The sequence below is a fragment of the Lagenorhynchus albirostris genome, chromosome 14 (assembly GCF_949774975.1).
Source record: "Lagenorhynchus albirostris chromosome 14, mLagAlb1.1, whole genome shotgun sequence".
In the NCBI taxonomy this organism is placed as follows: domain Eukaryota; kingdom Metazoa; phylum Chordata; class Mammalia; order Artiodactyla; family Delphinidae; genus Lagenorhynchus; species Lagenorhynchus albirostris.
The window spans coordinates 62,234,132-62,248,663 of NC_083108.1; the positions used below are offsets into that span (position 1 = coordinate 62,234,132).

General features: G+C 51.6%; 1 protein-coding gene across 6 annotated transcripts in view; it reads right to left on the bottom strand.

Moving 5' to 3' along the window:
• KLHL22 (kelch like family member 22) overlaps window positions 1-7,014 on the bottom strand; it is a 26,562-nt gene extending 19,548 nt beyond the window's left edge. The window contains exons 1-2 of one of the 6 annotated variants that reach the window (XM_060122107.1): window positions 6,977-7,014; window positions 4,031-4,296 (exon numbers count right to left, since the gene is read on the bottom strand). In XM_060122107.1, the coding sequence (XP_059978090.1) occupies window positions 4,031-4,257 (227 nt within the window). In that variant the 5' untranslated portion in view covers window positions 4,258-4,296; window positions 6,977-7,014. Of the gene's footprint in view, window positions 1-235; window positions 301-4,030; window positions 4,297-4,387; window positions 6,714-6,976 lie in introns of those variants that run through there. The other 5 variants (XM_060122108.1, XM_060122105.1, XM_060122106.1 and 2 more) reach the window with 5 other exon arrangements.
• Between the last annotated feature and the right edge of the window lie 7,518 nt (window positions 7,015-14,532).

Genomic DNA, 14,532 nt, shown 5'->3' on the forward strand with positions numbered 1-14,532 from the left:
GGAGGAATCTGGGCTGAAATATGACAGCAACACGGAGGTGACAGAGTGGCTATTGTCACATTTTATATCACACACACACACACACACACACACACACACACACACTCACACATACTCTCCCTCCCCCTCCCTCTCTCTCTCAAGACCTAAATTACACGAAAGGGTGCTCTGGTCACCAGCCCCCCTCCAAGGGTGGCACTATCCCCAGAGGCAGTGGCCGCGCCTTAATCCCCACCTGGTTTCGACTTCACAGGACACCTTGGAAACAGCCCCGATCATCCGTACACACAGCGCTGCCCCTCTCTGTAAAGGTGATCACAACTGATTTAACCGTTCCTGCCGGGGTCCACCTGGGTTACTCCTAATCTCCTGTTATTTCTCCCAGTGGATGGTTTTGCGCCCACGAGCTGTTGCTCATGTGAACGCCAGGATTAATTTCAGGAAAGCAACTGCTGGGTCAAAGAGTTTCATACACACGCACTTGGATGGCACTGCCCACGGCCTGTCAGGTAGCGCCACCAGTGTGCGGGGAGCCTGTCCCCCACACCCTCAGAACCAGAGGAAGATGCTGCTCCAACTGCCAGGAGGCAAGGGAGAAATCTTGTAAACAATGGGACAGAGGCTCTCTTCACAGGTTTAACAGCTGTTTTTATATTCTTTTCCAAACAGTCCAGATGCTTTGCCCATTTTCTGTTAGACTCTGTCTTATCAATTTAAAGAAACTGGAACCTCTGTGCATCGGTGATGGGCATGTAAATTAGTGCAGCTGCTGTGGAACAGTATGGGGTTCCTCAAAAAATGAAAAACAGAATTACAGAATGTGATCCAGGGAATTCTCTGGTGGCGCAGTGGTTAAGAATCCGCCTGCCAATGCAGGGAACACGGGTTTGAGCCCTGGTCTGGGAAGATCCCACATGCCACGGAGCAACTAAGCCCATGAGCCACAACTACTGAGTCTGCGCTCTAAAGCCCGCGTGCCACAACTACTGAAGCCCGCGCGTCTAGAGCCCATGCTCTGCAGCAAGGGAAGCCACAGCAATGAGAAGCCCGCACACCGCCACAAAGAGGAGCCCTCACTCACCGCAACTAGAGAAAGCCTGCAAGCAGCAACAACGACCCAGTGCAGCCAAAAACAAACAAATAAATAAATAAATATTTTTAAAAAAAGAACATTACTGATCTGTACACTTAAAAATGGTTAAGATGGTAAATTCTACAGGGTTTTTTTTTTTTTTTAAAGGATGTTCACCAAGTCCCCAGCAGACGGGCACAGATAGCACAGACCACAAAGAGAACCCGGGCCACCTCTACTGCCAGGATGTCATAACCAGATGTCACAAGGTGCCAGTGAGCTGCCTCGGATATGAGGTGGGGAGAACATTTCCTGTGCCAGCCTGTACCAGCCCCCAACCCCTCTTCCAAACCTTTGAGGTCAAGTGTGTTTCAGAATTCAGAACGTTTCACCTGGAGAAACCCTTATCTGTGCCACATATGATGTCACGCTACCCCCCATAGGGTCTAAATCAAATCCAAACACCTCAATATTTCCGAACCAAAATGTACAAAGATGCTAAGTAGGACACATATAAAAGTACCCTCATATCAGTTCAGGGTGGGTTTCGTGGTTTAATGAATTTCTGCCAAACTTAGACTTTTAAAAAGCTGGCAATGTAGGAGAATCCAACTTCTGCCTCCCCCCTCAAATATCAACGACTGGACAGATTGGACAGCTATCCACAAACAAAAGAGCTCCGGGAGGGACTTCCCTGGTGGTCCAGTGGGTGAGACTCCACGCTCCCAATGCAGGGAGCCCGCGTTCGAGCCCTGGTTAGGGAACTAGATCCCACGTGTGTCAACTAAGATCCCGCCTGCCACAACTAAGATCCAGCACAGCATGCATGCATGCATGCGTAAATATATAAATAAATAAATATTTTAACAAAACAAAACAAAAACAGAAAAACCAGCTCCGGGAGACTTCCAGAGGACACTTGACAAGTTTTAGCAACATATTAGAAAACAAAACAACTTTGAGTATCAGAGCTTTGAGGTTTGAGTATTATGAACTAGGATTTGCAAGGGAAAATAGTGTGGATGATAAGGAACGTTTATAAATGGTTACCACGGGGGTGAGGTGGGAGGGCAGGGATAAAGTGGTGCTTTCCACGATTTCCAATTCCAGCAGCGTTTCAGCTGTGGCAGTGGATGCTGGATGTGACCACATGCCTGCTGACCTGTCTGTGGATGGCCACACGCCAGGTCGCCTCAGGCTGATTAGGGCCTCGCACTGGAAGAGAGGTTTCCTAACACGGAACCAACTGTCCTTCCACGAACAAGGCCCAGCAGGCGGGCGTCTACTGCTCCACATGCCCAGGTCTCACTGAGCATTTCACACACTCTGATTCATAAGGAACTACAGCTTTCCGTGTGTTGGCTGGACACCGCTCAGCACCTGGCAGACACCCCACAGGGCATCCCCTACAGGGCCCAGCCATGGGCCCACTGCCCTCCAAAGCCCTTCCTTCCACCCCTGCCCACATCAGATATCTTTAGCAGCCTCACTGGGAAAAACCCTTTATCATTTCAACCTGAGTCAGTAACTGAAATGAATAATAATGAAATAAACCCACTAAAGCTTGGGAATCATCATTGCATATGCACATACCAGAGATGAGTCTGGGTTCTCCCTGGTCCCAGTGGGAGGGGGTGTCATCCTGCACAGTGACCGGGCCTGAGAGGGGAACACCTCCCAGCACAGTGGCTGGAAGTGGCTGCCAAAGGGCCAGGAATCGCTCCTGGAGGATGTGGGGAGACACAGAGTGTTTCCACCAAGAAGGGAGAGGTGGCACCAGTAACTGTCCTTTAGGAAGAGGACCATGACTGTGACAGTGACAGGATGGCCTGCGTGGGGAGAGAAGCTCCACCTGAAGGGCTTCGACGGTGTGTCCAGGAGGCCCTAAGCCAGGAGGACTCCAGTGCTTGAACTTCCGGGCCCTAAGGCCTCCCACAACTCTGCCCTGCCCACTGCCCTGTCTTCTCAAAGCTTGTAAAAGCTGAATCCTGATGAACTGAAGGGACACTGTTGTCCCTGGACATGTTTGCTCTAAGGCACCACTAACCACTAGGTCACCCTCTCCATAAACTCCTTCTGGAGAACAGGAAGCACTTAACCATAAAGAAATATTTTGCTCATTAGTTCCTAAAGTTAAAAGATAAGAACTACAAATGAGCCTTGAAGACAAAAGAACCAAACAGAATGGGAGACAGAATAGAGGGTCTCAGGTCTCAAGTGGGATGGTGGCACCAGCTCTGCCCAATGTGCTCAGGGCTGGGCTGGCGTCACGTAGGAGGTCATGAGAAACTCAGGGGACAGAAAACCCACAGGGAGGGTGGGAGGCCGAGGCCCAAGGGATGAGGAGGTGAGAGCAAGAGGTGGATGGCCAGGTGAGGGTGCGAACGGAGTGACTCCACATCACGTAGCTGGTGTGGACGACATGCATACGGTACTGACCACCTGCCTCGGCCCCCACAGAGGTCCCTGGGCCCGTATGGGCTTCCTGACGGTTTTACAAGAACACTGGGTGGGGCTGAAAAGTCTAAGGCATAAAGCATCATAACGTCTTTTAAAAAAGGCGTGTGTTACAAAGGCAGTGAAAGCAAATGCGGCAAAATGGTAACAACTGGTGTCCAGGTGTTTGTGATACTATTCTTTTCAATGTTTCCATAGGTTTGAAATTTTTTTAAATGAGATGATGGGTAGCCAAAGTAGAAAGAAAATCTGTTTCACACCAAGATACTGTACTTATAGTAGAAAATTCATTCTAGAAAATACAATATTATAAGTAAAGCCAAGCATACCGCCTTTAAAAGAAAAAAAAAAGGGATCACATGCCCCAGAGATGGGGCAGCTGAGAGAAAAACAGACCCCGAGCCCCCTACGCCTGCACAGCGAGAAGCGGGAGAAGCCCGGGGTGCCAAGGCGTCCACCTGGTGCAGCCAGCATCCCTGCTACCTTACTATGCAGACTCACCTGAAGTAATCGCAGGACGCAGCCAGCAGGATGCGATGGGCCTCGATGTGCCTCCCTTCCACCACCAGGACCACGTCAAAGAGGATGCCGCTGTTCCGCAGAGCCAGCAGCCCCCGGAGCAGCGCCTGAGAGTGCTGTGCGCTCCGGTAGGTGTTGCTGACACAGTGCGGGTGGGAGGGCTGTGCCGGCAACTTGCAGAGCTGGGCGAACTCCTGCTCCTCCGCCATCCTGACCACCGCTCCCAACCTCAGCACCGCGGCTGTCAGCTGCCAAGACACAGGGGCGAGGAATGAGCCTGGGAGGCAGCGCAGCCTGTGCAGGGCTGGCCAGCTTTTCAGGTCCCTCCCTCCTGCTCACCTGTGCTTTCCCCGTGGTCTCAAACCTCTAATTCCCTCTCCCCTCCCACTGCTGTCCAAACTTGGTGCCTTCTTTCTCCTGACCTGTGTCTCTTCATTGCCAAGATTCTCCTTTCCATTTATCTGCCTCAGCATCACCATGAAACAAAACGGTTCTAGAGACAGACCAACCCAGGCAGGAAACCCAGCCCCACGGTGGACTCAGTGTGGTGAACCTGAGTGTCAAGCCCCTCAGCTGAGAAAAGGGGACTACAAGCACCCAGCCCCTCGGGGCATTCTCAAATTTCCTAAAGGATGAAAACAAAGCACGAGCACAGACGAGGTTCTCAAGGGCTCTTCCTCTCTTCTATTGGGAAAGAACACTGGTTTCCCCCCCCCCCGCCCCCCGCAACAGGAATGGATGAATAAAAAAGACAACAGGCCTAGGTGGTGGTACAGGGGAGGGTTCCAGGCCCTACCTTCTTTTACCGAGATTTTGAGTCAAGCACTGTAACTTCAAGTAAATTTGGTACATTCAAGATTGTCTGCATTGTCTTTTAAATTCAAGCTTAACTTCTAATAATTGAGTCAATATGTTCAAAAAAATGCAAACTGATTTGAACAGGAGCCTCAGAAACCCCATGAGTAAAACCAGCTACTGCAAACACATTTTGACCAAGCACTCCAAGCCAACCACAAGTGACTGGGGGCAGCCAGTCCTACACCGACCTGTGGGGTTGAGCTGTGAACTCTCCAGGCCACAGCACTGCCAGCCAGCGGACCACTTGCCACATCTCCCTTCCCCACCTCACGTTCCTCCACTATCCCCTCCCCAAATGTGCTTCTTTTTCAATCCCCTACTGGACCCTTGAAAGAAAAAAGGAAAAATAGACTCTACTATAAAACAGAAAGGTATACTGTATTATGAAACTTAAATTTCCCTCCCACTTATGCCCCCTAACCAGATCCTCTCCCAGAGGAAGCTATTCAACTTTCCTGTCACCCTTCCAGGTAGCACCTATGCATTTGCAGGCAGAGCTGTAGAACAAAATTTCCCCCTTTTTATTAGCTTTTACACATGATAACCTCGTGTCCCATCCACAGTCCATTGTATGTATAACCGTATTTTATTTAACCAATACTTTTCAGAGAGACATTTGGGTTTCCTTCAATTGTTTGCTGTTGCCAACAGTTTTGCACTGAAAGTCACTGAGATCTGCCATATATATAGCAGTTAAATGAGGAACATTTACTAGATATAGAACTGCTAGATCATCTTAATTTGAATGTGCAGTTGACATTTCAATAGATATTGCCAAATTGCCTTCCGTAGAGGTTGTACCAATTTATTCTCCACCAGCAAAGTATGAGAACCGGATTGCAACCACTGTCTAGCACACCAATAGCGTTATTTTTTTTTTTATCTTTGCTGACTTAGATGAAAAACACCATTTCACAGTGTAACTTCGTTTTGCTAATTCATAAAATTTCAAAGAATAAAATATTAAGTGGAATGCTGCACATCTTTTGCGATTCCCTTCCCATGCCTGTTTTTCTGAAATAAAATATGTTCTTGTGGGCTCACTCTCTGGCACCCTCGACCTCCTATTCATTTTACCCAGGTTCCTCTATGATGAAGCCCTTCCCTAGATTAACTACCCTCGGCCCCATAACGTCCCCGATTCTAGTCACGTCAAGCAAGGCCCTGCGTTCAGTGCTTTTCAGTTCAGAGCTTTGGAGGGAGCAGGAAGGAGGTTTTATGTCCCAAGTAGATACACACTGAAGGACGTAAAATGAATTTTCATGAATTCATGGATGACAGAGTCGGAAGCATCTCTGAACAATGTTCAACTCAACACAATTTACTGAGTAGGCACCCTCAGTCCTCTGCAGGGCCCCAGCGTCTGCCCTCCACGAAGCCCAGTCCCTGGCAGCACGAAGCAAGGTCTGCAACAAAGGGAAAGGGGGTCCCACTTCCCAGGGGACGGCCCGCGTCGGGTGCGGATGGGATGCGTTCTGGACCATCGCGGCGCGGAGGCCGGAGCGGGGTAGGGACGCGCCCGGGCGGAAAGCGCTGGGCTCGGAGCCGGGGTGGGAGTGGGCAGACCAGCGGCCGGCGCTCCGGGCCGAGGCGTCGCACTGACAGCGCGGCCGCCGGGGCTGTCGGGGGCCGTCCAGGTCCATCCGTGCAGCAAGCGGGAGCCGAACCTGGGCCGGCTAAGGGGCCGAGGCTGGCATGCCGGGCTCCAAGGTCGCGCCAGGGGGACTACGCCCGACCGGCCGCCTGTTGCAGGGCCGCCGGCGCAGCGCAGGGGCCGCGGCTCCGAAGGACGCGCGCGGACCCGCGGGGGCGACAGGCCCACCCGAGGCCCGGACGCCGGCGTCCCCGCGGCCCCTCAGCTCCGAACCCGCCGCGCCCGGGGGTCCCGCCCGCCGCCCCCGCCACGTCAGGCCGCCGGCTCGCCTCAGGCCGCCGCCCCCACCCCGGCCCCGTCCGCGCCCGGCCCGCGCCCCCGCCCGCGTCCTCACGCGCTCGCGCCCCCGCGCGCCCGGCCCGAGCCCGGCCCCGGCCCCGCGCCGAGATCCCCGCCGGCCCGCGCTTGCAGCTCACCTGGCGCCGCCGCACGCTGAGGCCGCACTCGTGGAGGCGGGGCGGGGCGCGCGAGGCGGGGCCTCGGGCATCACGTGGCCTCACTGCGCAGGCGCTGGACGAACGCGGGCGGAGGCGAGGCGGGGCGGAGAGGAGGGCGTGGCTCTGGCAGGGGCGGGGCAGAGGGCGTGGGCCCGGCGGGGGTGGGGGCGGAGCGGAGGGCGGGGCCTGGGCGGAGGCTAGACTCCCTGGAGGCCGAGTCTCCGCTCGCTTCCCGACCCCGGCGCCGGGCGCGGCAGAACGCAAAAAGAATGAGGACGGGAAGGAGGACGTGAAGGAATGCGTTCTGGCGAGGGTGGGGCACTGTAAATCCATTTCCTCTTTCCTCCCCTCGGTCCCTTCCTCGGGGTCCCCTGAGTCGCCCGCCCCCTGCTGGATGCTGGCAGGGACATAAAACGCCGCCAGTGTGAACAGGTGTTTTCCTGTTTATCGAGGTTGTGGAGTAAATCCGCTCCCCAGCCCGCAGCCGGGTCCCACCACTACAACCGGCGGCTCTTGCGTTCATTTTTCTCCGCCTCACCCCCAGAGGACCCCATCCTCCGAGGCTCATGGGTGATGGCCGCCTCCGGAGGGTGGGGAGCTGTGGAGGAGCACGTGGCTGGGGATGGCTCGAGGTTAAAAAGAACGGTGAGCGAACGTGGAAGAGGGAGAAAGTAAGTGAAAGAGAAGCACTGTCCTGGCTGAGCGTAGACAGCTGCGTGTGGCTCCAAAGAGGACTCGGAGACAGGGCCAGCCGAGGAGCGGAGGTTCCCAATGGGAGAGGGCTTCCAGGAGGGCTTTACGGAGGTGGTAACCCTCCAGCTGTGTAACAGATGAGGACTTTTGGGGAGCGGGAAAGCATTCCAGGAAGGGGACCGTGTTAGCAGATGAATGGAGGACAGATGCAGCCAAGCGAGTGGTTGGCAGGCTGCCAGGAGTTTCTGAGCCTGAAGGAAAGTTAGAGACCAGACCCGAACCTCCAGAGATGGATGTGGCCCTGAAGGCAGCCTTCAGCCTTCAGCCTGGGCGGCAGATGCCAGCACCTGTTGCAGAGACTAGATTGGAGGGGGCATCAGGGAAGCTGTGGCCTCAGGTGGACAGGGAGTGAGGTCAAAGGACAGTGCTAGCTGGAAACTTGGGGAGGGAGGCAGGTTCCCTAGTACTGGGGAGTGATGGGTGAAGAGGGGTGAGCCCAAGACATGGCGGTGGACAGTGGGGCTATCCTTGTCACAAGGAGCCTGGAGCAGGAGCAGGTTTAGGGAAAGACAAGACCCACCATGGCCCCAGGACAGTAAGGAGGCTGCAGATGTCCAGCTGAGGGCCTTTCTGGGGGAGTCATGCACTTCTGGAGGTGATACAGCGAGTCAGAACAGGTGTGGGGAAAAGGAGGGTGAGCTGAGTGCAGAGCACAGTGGTGTTCTGGGGCACCCAAAGGGGACAGGGGAGGAGTCATCTCAAAGGCTCAATGGGGCCAGGGGTAGGGGAGGCCTTTCCTCGGGGTGGCAGAAGCCAGCCTGCAGTGACTGAGGTGTGAAAGGAGGTGAGGACAGGAAGACAGGCTTCAGAGGCCCAACCTCTTAGAGGACAGATGGGATGACAGTGTGAGGGGAGAGACTGAAGGAGGACACCTCCAGGGTAGGAGAGAGGAGCTGGCAGGTGGGGAGCATGAGGATGAGTGAGGGGAGGAGGTCAGGAGCAAGGGGAGCCACTGGCCAGGACTCAGGGGAGAGGACATGCCCCAGTTTTCTCTAAGCTGGAGGGACCATCATCTCAAAATCCACCTGGATCAAGTCTGTGGTTCCCCTACAGTAACGTTCACAAGGAGAGGAGTGGCAAGGTGGGGGAGGCCTCAGAAGTGGGGTGTCCTGCCAGGGATGTGTTTGCTTCCTAGCAAATCCTCCATTCCCTGAGGGTACAAGCTTTATCTGCTCCTTCATGTCTGTATTCCTGCACTGCACAGAGAACAGGGCTGGCCTGGTGCTCAGTAGGTGCTAAGTAAATACAAGTTGAGGGAATTGGAGTAGAGAGAAATCAGAAGCAGAGAGACTGGTTAAAGGGCTGATATAGGGACTTCCCTGGTGGCACAGTGGTTGAGAATCCGCCTGCCAATGCAGGGGACACGGGTTCAGTCCCTGGTCCAGGAAGATCCCACATGCCACAGAGCAACTAAGACCGTGCGCCACAACAACTGAGCCTGTGCTCTAGAGCCCGTGAGCCACAACTACTGAAGCCCGGACGCCTAGAGCCCGTGCTCCGCAACAAGAGAAGCCACCCCAGTGAGAAGCCCACCCACCGCAACAAAGAGTAGCCCCCACTCACCGCAACTTGAGATAGCCCAGGCACAGAAATGAAGACCCAATGCAGCCAAAAATAAATAAATAAATAATAAATTTATTTTTTTAAAAAAATTAAAAAAAAAAAAAGAGTAGCCCCGTTCACTGTAACTAGAGAAAGCCTGGGTGCAGCAACAAAGACCCAACACAGCCAAAAATAAATTAATTAATTAATTTTTAAAAAAGTGGAACACTGTTGTTTAAAATAAATAAATTTATTTTTAAAAATAAAAGGGCTGGTATAGATAAAGGAAGATTTGAAGTCTCGACACAACAGAAACATCTTAAAGGAAAGACCAATGCATTTGCCTGCACAACAGTTTGATCACAGCCATCCTAAACAAACAAAAAACAATTGAGGAAATTGGCAGCAAGTGGCAAATGGTATATAAAAAGTTCATACAGGGAACTCCCTGGCGGTCCAGTGGTTAGGACTTGGCGCTTTCACTGCCAGGGCCAGGGTTCAGTCCCTGGTTGTGGAACTAAGATCCTACAAGCTGCGTGGTGCAGCCAAAAAATAAAAGTTTTTTTCATACAAAACAATAAACGATATTGATTCCATTAATTAAATGGAAATGAACATGAACAGTTAACACTCAAAACAGGACAAAAACAGGGACTTCCCTGGTGGTCCAGTGGTTAAGATTCGACACTTCCAATTCGGGGGTCACGGGCTCAGTTCCTGGTTGGGCAACTAAGATCCCACATGCTGTGTGGCACTGCCAAAAAAATAAAAATAAAAGGAGGGACAAATACATAACTTAATACCTGAGAGAATCATGAGTATCAGTGAAAGTAAAAAAATGCAAATGACAACATATATCAATGAATGTATTTGCAACATAACCTACAAAAGATTATTATTCAAAATGTATAAGGGATTTTTTTTAATAAAAAACTTTTAAAAATCAATAATTAGAAAAGCAATCAACCAGAAAAATGGTAAAGGATCTTTACTGCAAACTCACAGAAGAGGAAGTCCCAGAGGGTGTAAACAAAGGAAGTAGAGTTCAATCACATTAATACTCAGGAAATGCAAATGCTACACCACATTTTCCTACACTGTTAAAGAAAATATTATTCTGACTTTTGTTAAAACCGTAAGAAAGACTATTCAGGAAGACTATTGCAATCAGGGGTTGTCAGTAGGGGAGAGCTCAGGCTCAGCTCTGGATACAGCAAAGATAGCTGGGGATGTAAAGCAAAGGAGCAGGCTGAGGGGGTCGTTGGATGTAAACTTACTAACATGAGGGACTTCCCTGGCGGTCCAGTGGTTAAGACTCCACGCTTCCACTGCAGGGGGCACAGGTTCGATCCGTGGTCCAGGAACTAAGATCCCGCATGCCGTGTGGTGGGGAGCCCCCCAAAAATTATTAACTTGAGACATCAAGGGTGGGGGATTCTTACTACACTGGCCCAATGGGGTTATCCAGAGTGGGGGACAAGGAACTTGATCAGATTTCAGGGGTGGGGGGGATTCTCCCTGAACTGATTGGGCAGAATGGTTTGCCTAGGCTGGGCTAGGCAGGCCAAGAACGGGACAGGTGCCACAGCGGAGGCCTAGTCAAGAGCACTCAAAGGAGCTGACTAAAGTTTGCTCAAGGAGAGTCTTTGTCAACATCAACATGGCGAAACATAAAGTAGGGGGAGATGAAGCAGCAGTTGGTGAGGGTGGGAAAGTACATACATTGTTGATGGAAATGTAAGTTAGAACAGCCAATTTGGAGCTTAATAGTGGTTTAAAAACATGCCTGCAGGGCTTCCCTGGTGGCGCAGTGGTTGAGAGTCCGCCTGCCGATGCAGGGGACATGGGTTCGTGCCCCGGTCCGGGAAGATCCCACATGCCACGGAGCGGCTGGGCCCATGAGCCATGGCCGCTGAGCCTGCGTGTCCGGAGCCTGTGCTCCACAACGGGAGAAGCCACAACAGTGAGAGGCCCGCGTACCTCAAAAAAAAAAAAAAAAAAAAAAAGATGCGTGCAAAATCTTTGACTCTCCTCCCTCCAAAAGGTAAAACCCAATCTTCCTTCCTCGCCTTGAATGCGGGCTGGACTTAGTGACTGGTTCTAAGGGACAGAATGAGACAGAAGGAAACGTGTGTGACTATAAAAGGCATTGCACCTGTGTCTTGCTCTGTCTGCGGGCCATGAGCCACCATGTCATGAAGACACTCAAGCAGCCCTGAGGAGAGGCCTGCATGGACCTGAGACCTCTGTCAAAATCAGCACCACCTTGCCAGCTAGGAGCAAGCTGCCTTGGGAGCAGATCCTCCACCCCAGCCAGGCCGTCAGAGGACTGTGGTCCTTGGAAGGAGTCCAACATCTGCCTGGAACCTCAAGAGAGACTGAGCCAGCACCCGGCTCAACCTCTCCTGAATTCCCCACAGAAAGGGTGGAAGATAATGAATGTTTATTATTGTTGTTTTTAGCTACTTGGCTGTGGTGTAATTTCTTATGCAGCCGCACTAGATAACTGATACCTAGAACAATTGGTAGTAGCTATTAACATTTAAATAAATGTACAGTGGCTCTCTGCAAGCCAGCAATGCCACTTCTGGGTATCTACATTGGAGAAATACTCCAGATGGAAGTGAGACAGCGTAGTGGAGGATACCCACTGTGGCATATCTTCAATTGTGAAAAAGCAGAACCAAAGTGGATGTGAGACAGTAGGGAAGGGGGCAGGGCACAACCTTTAAAAGAATGACACAGCCATCGAGGATATAAACTGGTTAGAACCAACTAGGTCCAAAACAGTGGAAAGTGTGTCTTCCAGTGAACCTTGAGCCTCATTATATGCTCAATATAATACATTAGCTAACTGATACAGCCACCAGGGCCAGGACAGCTCCCAGGCCGACCATAAAAGGCCAAAAAGTGGGCAGTGGTCTAATTCCTGGAAATCCCCGCCCCTTCCCCCAAAGAATTGAAATAATCCTCCTGCTTAGCCTTTGAAATTACCCAGCCCTAAAAACTAACCACTCCCACAGCCCGGAGCCACTCTCACTTTCTGAGAGGGACGCATTCTGTCTATGGAATGTATACCTCTCTAAATAAACTCGCTTTCACTTTACTGTGGCTCACTCCTGAATTCTTTCCTTCACGAAGCCAAGCATCCTCACTTGGCGGCCAGTCCCAGGGACTTGCCCGATTCCTGGGACATGACCATCCTCTCACACCCCCTTCTCCTGCAACATCTGTCCATAAATAAACCGGGCTGCATCGGTCCTGTGGGATGACCTGCAGCAGGTAATCTAGGGGCTGTGATGTAGCAATGACTCTTTTTTTTTTTTTTTTTTTGGCCATGCAGCACAGCTTGTGAGATCTTAGTTCCCTGACCAGGGACCAGGGATCGAACCCTTGCCCCTGCAGTGGAAGAATGGAGCCTTAACCATTGGACCACCAGGGAAGTCTGGCGCCACCCCCCCGCCCCGCCCCCAAGCCTTTTTTTTGGAAGCTCAGGTTCTTTATGTCTTATCACAGAAAGAATTCAGTGAGAGACAAAAAGTGATAGGTAAGAAGTGGATTTATTTAGAGCGATACACACTCCACAGGCAGAGTGTGGGCCATCTCAGAAGGTGAAAGGCCCTGAAATATGGGGTGGTTAGTTTTATTTTTTAATAAATTTATTTATCTTATTTTTGGCTGTGTTGGGTCTTCGCTGCTGCGCACGGGCTTTCTCTAGCTGTGGGGCTTCTCTAGCGGGGGCTACTCTTCGTTGCAGTGCGCAGGCTTCTCACTGTGGTGGCTTCTCATTGCGGAGCATGCACAGGCTCTAGGTGCGCGGGCTTCAGTAGTTGTGGCATGTGGGCTCAGTAGTTGTGGCTCACAGGCTCTAGAGCACAGGCTCAGTAGCTGTGGCACACAGGCTCTAGAGCACAGACTCAGTAGTTGTGGCGCACGGGCTTAGTTGCTCCGCGACATGTGGGATCTTCCAGGACCAGGGCTTGAACCTGTGTCCCCTTGCATTGGCAGGTGGATTCTCAACCACTGTGCCACCAGGGAAGCCCCTGGGTGGTTAGTTTTTATGGGCTGGGTAATTTCATAGACTAAGGAGTGGGAGGATTATACCAGCTATCTTGAAGAAGGGGCGGAGATTTCCAGGAAGTGGGCAACAGCCCACTTTGTGGCCTTTGAAGGTCCGCCTCAGAACTGTCAAGGTGCCTCTGGGTATGTCATTTAGATGCTAATGTATTACAATGAGAGTATAATTCGGCTCAAGGTCCACTGGAAGTCAAATCTTCCACCATCTTGGGCCTCGTTGGTTCCAACCAGTTTTTGTCCTGTCCTCAATGGCTATGTCATTCTTCCCCCCCACCCCCACCCCGGACGCGCAGGCTCAGCGGCCATGGCTCACGGGCCCAGCTGCTCCACGGCATGCGGGATCCTGCTGGACCGGGGCAGGAATCCACGTCCCCTGCATTGGCAGGCAGACTCTCAACCACTGCACCACCAGGGAAGCCCCCTATGTCATTCTTTTAAAGGCTGTGCCCTGCCCCCTTCCCTCGTATTTCAGATTGGCATATGATCTTTTTTCTTCTTTTTAATTTATTTATTTTATTTGTTTATTTTTGGCTGCTTTGGGTCTTCGTTGCTGCGCGTGGGCTTTCTCTAGTTGCAGTGAGCGGGGGCTACTCTTTGTTGCGGTGCGCAGGCTTCTCCTCGGGCTCCAGGTGCCCGGGCTTCAGCAGTTGTGGCTCGTGGGCTGTAGAGCACAGGCTCAGTAGCTGTGGTGCACAGGCTTAGTTGCTCCATGGCATGCGGGATCTTCCCGGACCAGGGTTCGAACCTGTGTCCCCTGCATTGACAGGTGGATTCTTAACAACTGTGCCACCAGGGAAGCCCTTGACATATGATCTTGCAGTTAAAATTGTGTGTATTTTACACCCATTACAGTTGTCTGTATATAGATTTGCCCATGATGTAGTTCTATACTCTAAATTATAATTAAAATTCTGGTTAATAAAGACTTGTTAATACTTGAGACAATGCTTCTGCTATGATGTAGGTTTAAATACAGGATCCAGATGGCATCCAGCTCATGACTTATTTTATTTTTTAAACTAATGGTGGGGTAGGGGGGAAATTTACCTAAATATGAACATTGGCTGCCTCAGTGATGGGATTTATAATGTTTGGTCCTTTCTAAAGTTTCTACTGTGTGTTGCTTTTAGAAGCAATAACTGCCCCCCAACACCACACTCATA